The sequence below is a fragment of the Podarcis pityusensis genome, assembly GCF_964106645.2.
Source record: "Podarcis pityusensis genome assembly, chromosome: Z".
Taxonomy (NCBI): Eukaryota; Metazoa; Chordata; class Lepidosauria; order Squamata; family Lacertidae; genus Podarcis; species Podarcis pityusensis.
Genome location: NC_138044.1, coordinates 49,917,447 through 49,931,507, shown reverse-complemented (window position 1 = coordinate 49,931,507; position 14,061 = coordinate 49,917,447). Strand labels below are relative to the sequence as shown.

At 45.2% G+C, this 14,061-nt stretch overlaps 1 protein-coding gene across 3 annotated transcripts in view; it reads left to right on the top strand.

Annotated features, from left to right (window-relative positions):
• Positions 1-14,061, top strand: part of GPC3 (glypican 3) — a 293,898-nt gene that overhangs the window by 157,970 nt on the left and 121,867 nt on the right. For all 3 annotated transcript variants that reach the window (XM_080990368.1, XM_080990367.1, XM_080990366.1), the window contains 2 exons: positions 1,811-1,944; positions 5,884-6,009. In XM_080990368.1, the coding sequence (XP_080846494.1) occupies positions 1,811-1,944; positions 5,884-6,009 (260 nt within the window). The remainder of the gene's footprint in view (positions 1-1,810; positions 1,945-5,883; positions 6,010-14,061) is intronic.

Sequence of the window (14,061 nt, the reverse complement as noted above, 5' to 3'; positions counted from 1 at the left end):
AGGGAAGAAGAGGCAAGCCCAAATGTCAACACAACTCTCCAGGGTAGACATGAAGAGGAGTATTGTGAAGACCAAGGGGGTGATGTAGGATGTTGGAGCACAGAGGAGGATAGAGTGACTCATGCTGGATGAAGGTGCTGCAGAGACGGGAAGAGCAAGATGTGATGAGGGACCATTGCACACTAAGAGGAAGCAAGGGCAAAGAGGAGCAAAGTACCACCCAGAGGTGCCAGATCTAGGATAGGTGCCATGGGGAGGGGATTAGACTTGACACTGGACCACCTCCCATCTCAACCTTACACCAAACACCACACTAGGAAACCTTAAAATAGGACAGGTACTTAATATCTCATGTGATGGAAATGTGATGCGGGATTGGGAACTTTTCTACAGCCTGTGGTGGATGTGTCCAGCAGCAAAGAACTATTGGACAAATATTGAATGTGGAGGCTGAATGCAGCTCTCTGGACTTGTGCAACATTTTTATTGACTCTTGTAGGTGTGTGTGCAAATAGCAAATCCTGAGAAGTATTAAAGGTATGTGGTAAGATGCAAAGATCCTTTACCCTAAATCCTGGAGAGTAGGAGGGATGCCAGCAGCAGAATAAGGAGAAAATAAAAGGCATAATGGTGCTATTAAGTTAATTGCCTTAGAATTAAGAAAACAGGCAAAGTGGCAATAAAGTTGCTGAGAGCTGGCTATCTTTTCATGCTCGGAATAATAAAGTGCTCACATCAACAAATATTAGTCATGTATTTATTTATTTTTTAAATGAAATTGTGGTTCTATGTATTCTGAAATGATGAGATTTTTGAACAAAATCGTAATTTTTAAATATATAAACGTATGAGAATGTTTTAAGCTAAAAACATCCTTAATTAGATTGTTCTGCAGCTTTGGTCACATGAGACAAATTCACATTCTGCTCCTTTGGTCATGTTAAAAGGAAACCATGAAAAAATGGCCTGCAGTTTCAAAGGGTGTTGGCTTAAAATGATCTGGCATGTGCAAAGAGGGGTGGGGCTCTGTGGAGGACCACCTGCTCTGCATGCAGAAGGTTCCTGGTTCAATCCCCAATGGCAGCTGCAGACTCTTGCCTGAAACTCTGGAGAGCCTTTGTAGACCTTAACAAGCTAGGTGGACCAATAGACCATATAAGGCAGTGTCCAGTGTTGCTGTCAGGGACTGGCTGGAGGATGAGGAGGGGTGGGAGGTTCCAGCTAGAGAACCCCCAAGGGCCACCCCAGAACAGGAAGGCTCAGAGCCAGGGAGATGGTGGTGGGATGCGGAAGACAGGTCAGAGGATGAAGCGGGGGCAGAATGGTTGAATGCTGAACAAGCAACAGGCTTGAGTAAGAGAGAGGAAGATGAGGCAGAAAGCACTCTAGGACAGGCAGCTGAGGTGCAGGAGGGGACAGAGGCTGCAGCAGCTTCACAAGGAGCCTGTGGGTCCTAATGTATCCAGCTCCCCTCCTCCCTTGTCTCCATGGGCAGGGAGGACCTTGCATCTAGGAGAACAAAGAGCACAGGGGACCTCTCCCTGATGGAGTTCAAGGAGGAAACATCTGGCCCAGGAGATGTAGAGGGAAGTGGGAGGCACAGATCATCAGTTCTGGCAACTGCTTTACTGGGAGACAGTATTGCCTATGGGTTTCTCTGTATTCTGTTTCCTTGAACAAATAATCAACTTTATTGCTTGTCTCTGAGTCTCTATGCAGCTGAACCAGCCCTGACAATTACTAGCATTTCAGCAACTATATCAGGGAGGGAGAGAGGTTCATGGTTCTTTGGTTTTGTTATTTTTTTCAGATTGGCAAGTTATGCAGCCTTTCTCAGAAGAGGCATTCCCGGTCAGCTTGGTATCCTGAGGACCTTTTCGTTGAGGAGAAGATGACGCGGGTTGCTCCTGTGGAACACAAAGAAACTCTGTCCACTAGAAGGAGGTGAGAAAGCCAATGCCAGCCATCTTCGTAAGATTCCCATTTATTTTCAATATGTACGTATTATATTTTTATCCCCCCCTCCTTCATGTAAGGAGCTCTGGACTGTGTGCATAGTTCTTTCAGCAGGAAAAAAAAAAGTTTCATCATGAGTACAACCAGGTAAACAAGAAAGCACTGGTCCAGTTACAAGTCTTATTTTCTGTGCCTTTAAGGTCCAGCCCACACTGTAACAATCACATGCAAAATCCTTAGATTTACTAACTTTTAACATATCCTGTCCACGTCCAAGCTTGGGTAGCAGGTGGAGGCAGAGTGTTCCCTCTTGCATTGATGTGTGAAAGAAAGAGAAGCCAGACTCCAGCAAAACCATCTTATTCTGAGGAGCCTCTTACAAGTCTTCCTTGTCACATAAGGCATTCTGAGCACTGAATAGTAACTTGGTTTTAGAGTTCCGTTGTTGCACTATCACCAAGTGGGCAGCAGACCGTAGGAAGCCAACCAGCTCCCTGTGCTGCAGAACTGAATTGATATTAATGTCCAATGACAAAAGTGTTAACACTGGATCCAACTTAAAAGACTGTTCCGTAACATTAGAAATGGCATCAAATATGTGAGATAGTTCCCCCTCCCCTTATCCTTGCAGCATCTCTTGTGGAAAATCTTTGGATTTCTCCTGAGTTCTGTTCCAGAGAAGCCATGGTGCAAACCCAGCCTGTTACAAGTTTTGTGCAATGTTCCTGTTGGTGTTGCGGACAAGTCACCCTGAAGTGATCTTAGATCTCGTCAGTTGCATAGTGGCAGATTACAAGGACCCACAAGGACCAAAAGCAAACCATTTCCTCTGCTGTTTGAAAGGGGCTCTTAAGCAGAGAGCCACATTCCCCTCTGGGTCACTTTCAGTTTATAGTCTCCCAGTGACAGATGAAGATGAAGGCACAAGCATTACACTCAGATTAGAAAAGCGATAGCATTATACTCAGGAAAACTAATGAAAACTTGAATGCCACTCATTAACTGAATTTTGTTTACTGCTGGAGATGTGTAGCAGCTCCTCGCATTATCCTCAATGAATGGGTTGCCTTACTCCTCATCAGTACAGAGGGGGGAAATAAACATAAAAATAATAGATCCATATTTCATTTTCTCTCTGTGGCTTTTTTTATTGCAAAGTCTGTGTGCAGTCTGCCAGAATCTGATTATGGGGGGGACCTGGGTGGCTTATTTAAAGAGGGGGAAACAAATTGAGAGAGAGAGAGAGAGAGAGATGAGAACTCCCACTGGTAGCATTGCAAAGGTTTGTGTTTGTTAAGGCTGCCCCCAGCTGGGTGCTTCACAGCTTACAACTAATCTGCCTAAGAGTTTCCTTCAGCCTGAAGGGTATATACTGCCTCAAGCTGTCTCTTTAAACAAATAGCTGAAAATACCAGGAATCAAGCAGCAGCCATAGTTTATGCATGTCACCAGAAAGTCCATGAGTGAAGAGAGTCCTCCTCCTTTTCTTTTGCTTTTGGGAACTCTACAAAGCAAGTAATTGTGGCAGGTGCATTTTTTAAACTCTACAATTCAGCCGCGCTGGGTGAAGCTGCACTGTGTGGAAATCCTCCCCCCATCTTCCAAAATTGGGCAAGTTCAAGGTGGTGTGGCCATAGGGGAGGATGCTTAAGCCTTTGACAAATAAGCAGCCAGCCAGGGCAGAGAATGTTTCAATGGGCAACTTGATTTCTGATCATTAAATAGTTGGGGGGCAGGAGCCCTTTCTGATGCAGTGCAAAGCACCTAGAGATCTTTCAGTAGATCGTGACACTGCTGTGGTGGCCAGGGTGGAAGATCCATCACTGTTTGTGTAGCAGAGTCCCTGAACTCCAGCATCCCGGAGCCACCTAGTCAGCAGGAAAGGGGAGCTTTTCAGCCCCAAGAAGAAGACAGCTCACCCTTTGTGCAGATTGCAACCCATCAAGGGGAAAGGAGGTGAGTCGGCCATGGAGCATGGGCTTTGAGGGTCACTCTGGAGAAGGTGCGTGGGAAGAACACTTAGAAGCAGTTTCTTCCATATGCTTCACAGCTGAAGATTTCAGGACACTGAAAAGAGAAGGGGCTTCAATTTCCAGAGAAAGGTGTGCAAGTTCAGTTACAAACCCTGGAAGTTCAAGGAAAACCCAATTGAAGTCACTGCAAAAGAAGACATTGGAGCAAGCAAAATCATTTGCCTCTGCGTGCATGCACACACACACACACACACACACACACACACACACAGAGAGAGAGAGAGAGAGAGAGAGAGAGGAAGCAGTTGGTCCAGCTCAAAGGCAACACATAGAGATCTGTATTGGATCATCTCAGTGCATCCCTAATCAGTATTATTGAATAGTTACAAAATTATAGGATCGTCTTGGAAGGTTATAAATCTTCTGCCCACCCCTGGGGCAGATAGCGCGTTCCACATGCAGGCTCCTTCCCTGGCAGCATCCACACTGAGATAGATCCGGGTGTTGGGGAAGGGAAGGAGCCGCATCCCAGAACCAGGAGGGCAGCCTCTGTCCAAAAGCAGATCGTTCTGGTCTGGATGCACAAATAGCACCAGCTGGGATAAGGTAGCAGCTTTATGAGCAGGCTGTGTGCACCACCACAAATGTGTTGGGCTGTGGGGCGCTGTGGGGCGCTGTGTGGGTTCTGCTGCAACAGGGAAGCTTAGCTACTTTTTCTGTAGTTGATTTCTTCATGCGAAAGGCTGGGCTGGATGAATCCCAAGCCGGAATTAAGATTGCCGGAAGAAATATCAACAACCTCCGATATGCAGATAACGCAACCTTGATGGCAGAAAGTGAGGAGGAATTAAAGAACCTTTTAATGAGGGTGAAAGAGGAGAGCGCAAAATATGGTCTGAAGGTCAACATCAAAAAAACGAAGATCATGGCCACTGGTCCCATCACCTCCTGGCAAATAGAAGGGGAAGAAATGGAGGCAGTGAGAGATTTTACTTTCTTGGGCTCCATGATCACTGCAGATGGTGACAGCAGTCACGAAATTAAAATACGCCTGCTCCTTGGGAGAAAGGCGATGGCAAACCTAGACAGCATCTTAAAAAGTAGAGACATCACCTTGCCAACAAAGGTCCGTATAGCAAAAGCTATGGTTTTCTTAGTAGTGATGTATGGAAGTGAGAGCTGGACCATAAAGAAGGCTGGTCACCGAAGAATGGATGCTTTTGAATTATGGTGCTGGAGGAGACTCTTGAGAGTCCCATGAACTGCAAGAAGATCAAACCTATCCATTCTTAAGGAAATCAGCACTGAGTGCTCACTGGAAGATCCTGAAGCTGAGGCTCCAATACTTTGGCCACCTCATGAGAAGAGAAGACTCCCTGGAAAAGACCCTGATGTTGGGAAAGATGGAGGGCACAAGGAGAAGGGGACGACAGAGGATGAGATGGCTGGACAGTGTTCTCGAAGCTACAAACATGAGTCTGACCAAACTGCGGGAGGCAGTGGAAGACAGGAGTGCTTGGCGTGCTCTGGTCCATGGGGTCACGAAGAGTCGGACACGACTAAACAACAGCAACATGTGCTTAATGCTGCTTTTCTGTGTATTCTGCCTATTGCAGAAGCCAAAACTGTTGCAATCCTCCAGCAGCACCAGCGGCAGAGGAAAACATTACAATGTCATGTTTAAATATTGGTCAAAGTTGTTGCAGGAGGAATCCCCAAAGCATCTCTGTAGGATTTCAGCCCAGTAAGCCACACAGAGACTGGACACCACTTAAATCACCATGCTAACCCAAGGAACCAACCACTGGAGGACAAGCATATTAACTCATTCTATGTTTGTGTCTGCTAAATGCTTTCTGTTGTGATTCAAGACTGGTTTGCAAACTAGTTTAAAACAATAGTATTACTTGTTTAAGCCTTTAGTTTCATTTTTGGCATCTCTACTTTGTTTCAGGGAACTTATCACAAAACTGAGAGCCCACAGTGGTTTCTACAGCAGTTTGCCACACTACATCTGCAGCCACAGCTCCACTGCACAGAATAATACCCATTGCTGGAATGGCCAAGAAGTTGTAGAAAGGTAAAATGAATTCATTTCTTTTCTTTCCTTCCCCTTTAGTGATGCTGAGTTGCTGTAGTTGTTATGCTTGGCCCCAGCTTGAAATTCTTCGTACAGTGGTACCTCAGGTTAAGAACTTAATTCTTTCTGGAGGTCTGTTCTTAACCTGAAACTGTTCTTAACCTGAGGTACCACTTTAGTTAATGGGGCCTCCCGCTGCCACACAATTTCTGTTCTCATCCTGAAGCAAAGTTCTTAACCCAAGGTACTATTTCTGGGTTAGCGGAGTCTGTAACCTGAAGCGTCTGTAACCTGAGGTACCACTGTAGTAGTATTATGCTGTCCATCTGCAGCAGTTCTTCCGTGTGTCTTTGGACTCCAAATCCCATCCTGAGAAGAGCTTGGATGCTGGATTAGGCTGAAGGCCCACTTTGTCCAGCATCCTGTTCTCCAAATGGCCAAGCAGATGGGAAGCCTGCAAGCAGGACCCGAGAGCAGCAGAACTCTCCCCTCCTGCGTTTCCAGCAACTGGTGCTCAGAAGCATGGCTCCCTCTGACAGTGGAGGCACAAGATACGTAGTCATTGTGGCTCGTAGCCATTGATAAGTCTTCATCCTCCATGAATTTGTCTTTTAAAGCCATCCAAGTTTGGGGGGGTGTCATATTTAATGTTGTGCTGTATGAAGAATTACTTTTGTCTGTTCTGAACCCTCCAACACTCAGGTTCATTGGATGACTCAGAGTTGTGACCATGCTGCTGTTTTTGGCCTCTAACTCCCATCAGCCCCCAGGCAGCATGATCAGTCCTCAGGAATGAAGGGGAATCAGGCTCAGCAAGAAAAGGGAGTGCTGTATTGCTGGGGATTCCCCTTTGGACCGCTAGTCCAGCATAATGGAAAGATGTTTTCTGCAGCAGATACAACACAAATGGAGCAACACTTCCAAAAGCTTAGTATCCCCCCCCCCCAACCACTTAATCCATACTTGGATGCTCAGCCCACGGGGCAAGGTGCTGCTTGATGCACAGTGAGAAACAAGCGACCAGCCAGTAGCCCAAGCCCTGAAATGTCTTCAAGTGAAACAGATTGAAAGCAAAATGTAAGTGTTTCTCATTACCATTACTATTAAATCTTAAGTGGAGTTTTTCTCAGCAAGGTGGATGGTTGCAATCACAACTACAAGCCGTGGGGAGAGAGCAGACTCTGCTCAGAAACAGGCTCCCCACTGGCCCCCCAAATTTTCCCCTGAAAAGCAGCAACTCTCAGAATTGCTCCAAACTCCATCAGTAATGGAGGAACTTCCTGACTGAAGGGGGCAGTTTAATGTTCTGTTCAATTTGTAGTTACTGTTTCAAGTTTCTACGCTTTTCAAACTCCTTTTTTTCTATCTTTCCACCTATTGCATCACACATTTTTCTGGCTAAATGAGTATTTCAAGCACAAGAGCTCCATCTAGTGGCTCAATTAAGGTACTGACATTGAATGTAAAAGAGCTTGGAAGCCTGGTTAAGTGTTCTCAAAATAATAATAACCGGAAACCATGTTTCTTCAGGAAACTGAGCAAAAGAAAAATTATGGGTATAGAATCTCAAGGGAAGGCGGCTAGAATCACAAATAGGTGGAACTGGCACATCAAAAGCAAGAGGGGTAGCAGTTATTATTACCCAGAAAAGTCCCTTTGTAATGCAGTATACCATCACAGATCTTAATGGCAGATTCCCCTTTGTAAAATGGATGTTTTGTAAAGGGGACGCTTCACAGAGAACTATACACTCGGGGAGCTTTGTATGCACCAATCAATCAACATTCTTAAAATTCACACTGAACAATCTCAAGGATTTTGCAAAAGCCTCCATAATATGGGGGGGGGGGGCATCTGCCTCAATAACTCTATGGACAAGAGCCACAGTGCAACTCAGACAATAGCCCAGGCACTAAAGCAGTGTGAATAATAGAGGCTCATGATCTGGTGGGATTATGGTGACACCTGCACGAGGGACTTCAGCTTTTTCCCACACTGCTTTATTTATTCCCATTATGATTATATATTGATTTCTTCAGGACTCATGCAAAAAGTCAGAGCGGCAGGAAAATGGAATAGCAACTGTCTCAGACCACGCACCAGTCAGTACAGACATTGCACGGACAAAAGCTTTCTGCATTACTCGCCAATGAAACTTTCACCCAAGTGCTGGCTGCATCAAACCTGAAAGGAACAATAGAACAATATTAAGAAAGCAATAACACTTCAGGCAGGGAGCCATGAACCCTCTGGGATGCTGTGAAGGTGGTACTGAGAAGCCATTGCATTGTGGAAACCAGCAAGATCTGGAAAACCAGGATATCCCTAACATGGCAACAGGAACAACAGATCAGACATCTTGAAAGAGAATATAAATGAACAAGCGGGGGTGGGGGTGGGGTAAAGCATGCCACCTTCTTCAGTCTAAAAAAACCATGAATGGCAATTGCTGGGAAAAAGCAACATTAATGCGGCAAAGACTAAATGTAAGGCAAATACTATGAATTTGGAGATAAGGGCCTCAAGTTACCAGCCTTTGAACTCAGTTGCCTCAATATGGACAGAAGCAGGTGAAATACTCGATAGGACATTAATAAGGACTTCAGCACTTTCTCTTCTGACTTATACTTCCCAAGTAATTCTGACATGCAAATAATGGAGAACTTTATAACATCATCTTTGATAGGCAGGCTTACACCAAATCAAGGGTAATTTCTCAATAGTCCAATACAAGAATCGGAGGTATTCTCCATTAGCAAAACACTAAAAATGGGAAATCCCCAGCTCTTGATGGATTCAGTGCCACCAGAGGTGTAGGAAGGGGTGTGTGCTGGGGACGTGCCACCCCGGGTGTAATCACTGAGGGGGGTGACATTTGGTGCGCCACCTGCCTGTGACTCCCAAGTCTACCCCGAGCCATCGGGGGAAGGGGGGAGCTGTGCCGCTTTGCCAATGGCCTTCCCCCTTCATTTTGACAGCTCGGGGGAGGCTTGGGAGTCACGGATGGGTGGCGTGCCATTGCCCCACGCTCCTGGGCTGCTGAAGGAGGCAGGCAGGCAGGCAGGCAGGCAGGCAGGCAGGGAGAGGATGGGAAGGAGGCAGGCAAGCAAACAAGCAGAGGAGGGAGGGAAGGAGAGAAGCAAAAGCTCCCTCAACTCAGGACCCAAACCCTGGAACACACAGGAGGAGAGGTGGGGTGTGAGAACAAAGTTGCAGGGGGAGTTTTAAGTGCTTATGCTCACAATGTTAAGTAAATAAACCAAAAAATAACACTTGCAACTGTAAGTATCTTATTTTTCCTTCTTTTAATGGGGTGTGTGTGAGAGAAAATAAATTTTCTGCACCGGGTACCACCAGACCTTTCTACGCCTCTGGGTGCCACATTCTACAAAAAGTATTAAAAATGAACTTGCTCCATGGCTCACTAAACCTTTTAGCAATATGCTTGAAGGTGGAGCTATTCTTGCATCCTGGGGACTCTCCAAGATAGCGGTTGTATGCAAACCGGATAAAGACTCAGCTCTTTTAGGATCTTACTTCTCAAATGCAAAAATATTGTCAGCAGTAATGGTAAAGACGTTGAATGTGTTGATATGCATGTTGACATCTCCCCATCAAACAGGATTTATTCCAAAGCAACACATATCCTACTCTAGACACCAAGCCTTGAAAGCCACTTGTAAAATTTCCTCAAGCAAAATTCAGGCAGCCTTCATTTCCTTGGATCCATTCAAGGCCTTAGGCAGAGTTGGACGCTGCTTTATGAAATCTTTGTGAAACAAAATGAAATTTGGAGGGGGGAAATGCTCCACTTTGTAGACCACACATATACAAATCAGCCCAAACCCTAAATGAAGAGACCCAGATCACTGGCAATCCAACTACAAATGAGGCATTTGACATGTTTACCTGCTGAATCCGCCCCCCATTGTTTGCTCTAGCGATTGAAACCCTGGCAAACAAGATCAGAAATCACAACGTTCAAGGCGCACCATCAGGAAAAGACTCACATACTATCAATCTGTTTTCAGCTGAGGTAATAATAATGACAACAAGTCTTAACTGAGCGATAGCAGCACTCCAATACATCTTAAAGCAGTTTCATGCAGCAGCAGGAATCAAATAAAATAATTTCAAATCCACGATAATGACTTTCAGTATCCCTGGAGAAGCAAGAAACCAAATGCAACTGTACAAAAAGAAATGGCACCAGCCTTGCTTCCAAACTGCAATCTGACCTATTTGCAGGTGGAAACAAACAGGCCTTTCACGACTCAGTTGTATTACTGCCCTCAGAATGGCCACCTTACCTTGCTTTCCATTTCTATCCCAAGTTCTGCCAATAGACAAACCCACCAAGACTCTAAAGAAGCAGCAACACACCATAGAATGCTACACCAAAAAAAGGTAAGCACAACAGATTGGCCAAAAATACCCTCTATAGACCATTTTATTTTGATGCTTTTCAACTAAAATGAATAATAACAAGGCTCCACCAGCAGTTTGGACATGCCCTGGGTAAGAATGGAGTCATCACCAAAACCACTGACGATATGAGGCCTTCCTTTCTTGCCTATGTCCTGGAATGCAGTCAATAAAATTAAAAATCTGTTCTTAAGACTCACTTTCTCAATCTGGAAATGATAAGCCCCTCTTGCACCCCTTCCTCCTTTGGCTCTTCCTTTCCTCAACTTTCAACAAGAGGATAAGCACCTGCAGACTGGGAAGTGAAAGGGGTATTCAGATTTCACAATCTTCTTCCTAGAGGCAGACCCATCAGAAAAGAGGCACTAGCAGTCAGATTAGAAGGCATCTCCTACCCATGGCTGCAGGATTTACAAACACATTCATCTGCATGCAAACTCTACAGCCAAGCGCAACTTCTGCGATCTCAGGCCACGTATGAACACCACTGCACCTGATCCACCCTGGCCTACAAAGGGATGGCTTCCCAAATTTATAAACTCCTATTTGTCCTAAAGAAGGGGTTGTCCACAACTCCTTGATCCCAGTGGGAAACCAACCTCACCACTCAAATAGGGGAGTAGATGTCGGACAGGCTTTGGACAAAAACCCACTGTTGAAATCCATTTTGACAAACACTCAAGAAGCAACTTTATGAATCCTGTTTCACTTGCACTGGACACCTGCTTGCCTGCATAGCATCAATCTGACTCCCTCTTATGTTGGTAAGGCTGCTCAGAAACTGGCACTTCTATCGACATGTGGTGGAGTGGTTAAGCACTCAGCCACTTCTGGAACAAGGTACTTGATTGCTGGGATAGCTCAATTGGTAGAACATGAGTCTTGGTCTCAGGGTGGTGAGTTTGAGCCCCACGTTGGGAAAAAGATTCCGCATTGCAGGGGTGGACTAGATGGCTCTTGTGGCCCCTTCTATGATTCTATTACTTGGTGCCTTATGTTCTATTTCTGGTTAAGATATCTTGCCATGTCCCACCACAGCACTATTGGCAATAATAAATATTGTCTACATTTCCATTCACACTAAAACATTGCTAGCTTTCCTTTTGGCAACAGCTAGATTGGAGTCACTGGAAGGATGTTGTGCATTTTCCACACCACAAATAGATTGATGAACTATGGCACAAAGCTTTATAGGAGAAACTGTCCCAGCATGCCCGGGTTATGCAAGGCATGACAAAAAAGATCTATCCTTTGCGAGTTGGCAACCTTTTAATGACTTTATAAATAAATAGTAAGATCTGGATCCTCCTACAACTCATGCATAGTTTTCGAGGGGACTTATTCTCAATAAGTCTTATTCTTTCCCCCTCCTCTTCCACTCTCCTTTCCCCTTACCCTTTTCCATGATCTTATACCTCATTTCTGGCTAGGAAGAATAACAGATGCTTTTAAATAACCTTTTATTGAATGATGTGTCTAAAAAGTTTTCATTTGTTCTGTGTACTTTGTCTTTATGCAAAAGTTTCAATAAAAATATGTTTGGGGGAGGGGAGTCCAACACCTTCCAAAGGAGTCCATTCCATTTTTGAACAGCTCTCACAATCATAAAGTTCTTCCTGATGTTTAGTCAGAATCTCCTTTCTTTGTCATTTGAATACATTGGTTTGGGTCCTACCCTCTGGAACAAGACAAAACTTGCTCCATCTTCCATGGACAGCCCTTCAGGTATTTGAAGAGGGCTATCATATCAACTCCCAGTCTTCTCTTCTCCAGGCTAAACATCTCCAACTCCTTCAACTGTTCCTCATAAGGTTTTGTTTCCAGACCCTTGATCACCTTGGTCGCCATCCCCCTCTGCATATGTTCCAGCTTCTCAGTCTCCTCCTTAAACTGTAGTGGCCAGAACTTGATATAGGGCCCAAGCTTTGTAAGTATTGACAGTCACTTAAACTGGCTCAGTATCCAGTTGGTAGCCAGTGCCATTCTCTCAGGACTGGTATAATATGACCTTAAGGAGCTGAAGTGGCCAACAGACTAGCAGCTACATATTGCACTAACTTTAGCTTCCAGACCATCATCAAAGATAGCCTCACATAGAGCACATAGCAGTTACCATACTTGATAGATGGCCATCCAACCTCTCCTTATAAACCTCCAAGTCCATCACCTCCCAAGGGAATCTGTTCTACAGCTCTTACTGTCAGAAAGTTATTTCAGACATTTAGCCTGAATCTCCTTTCTTGTAACTTGAATCCATTGGTACGAGTCCCACCCTCCGAAGCAAGTGAAAACAAGCTTTCTCCATCTTCCATGTGATGGCCATTGAGATATTGGAAGATGGCTCTCATATCTCCTCTCAGTCTCTTCTTATCCAGGCTAAACATACCCAACTCCCTCAACCATTCCTAATAAGGCTTGGTTTCCACAACCTTAATCATCTTAGTTGCCCTTCTCTGCACCCATCTTGTCAACATCTTCCTTAAATTGCTGTGCCCAGAGGACTGCAGGTGTGGTCAGACCAAGGCAGGACTATTGCTTCCCTTGATCAGGACAGTATACTTCTATTAATGCAGCCTAGCATTAGCTTTGTGTTTTTTGCTTGCTAATGATGTATTGCATGGATTGATAATGTTGGGTCTGTGAACTAATACTATGGGTTCCCCCCCCCCCATCCATCCAACTGGGTTGCCCCAGCCACTCCAACAGAAAATACAAAAACACAACAGAACCTCACACATATGGCACTCATAGAGTGCTATCTTCTCTGCACTTCAATCTTACTGAAATTAGGCTCAAAATGACCAATAATGTTAATATTATAGATATAGATTGTTATGTACTGAGTTGAATAGGATCCAAACTGTAGCAGTCTGATTGGTCCTAGAACAATAGGATCCAAAAGGCAGCAGTCTGATTGGTCCTAGAACAATAGGATTCAGAATGCAGCAGTCTGATTGGTCCTAGAACAATGCAGCAGTATGATTGGTTGGCAGGAACCACCCAATCCTGCTCCAGATAGAAGTGAATCCACAACCTGATTGGCTTACAGTAGAATTCCAGAATTAGCCAATCATGTGCAGCCCATTGTGTAAATAATGTATATAAAGCAGATACTGTGAGGGGACATTTATTCATTCCTCCTCACCACTATGAGCTGAATAAAGAGCATGAAATCACTTTGCGACTCTGAGTATATTTCACTGGCGACGAGGGTGGGATCCCGCTGAGCTGACTGCCACACACAGCACCGCAGCACCGCCAACTGCCGCACCGCTGCCTCGCACCGTGTATCCAGGCTTCAGCTCCGGGGCACAAGGAACTCAGAATGGCAGCCAACAGCAGCTTCTCGCCATTCAACCCAGCATCTGGAGACTGGGAAGCGTACGCCTCCCGTTTCACCTTCCTCCTAGAAGCCAAAGGGGTCACCGACGAAGAAGACGCCAAGAAGAGGGCGATATTCTTCAGCGTCTGCGGAGAGGAGACGTTTGAAATCGCCCGGGCTCTCCTTGCGCCTGAAGACGTCGCTACTGTTCCATACAAAACAATAATGGAACAGCTGAAGGGGCACTTTTCGCCGCAGCCCTCAGTGGTGGCTCGTCGAAATGCCTTCTACGCAAAGCGGCAAGC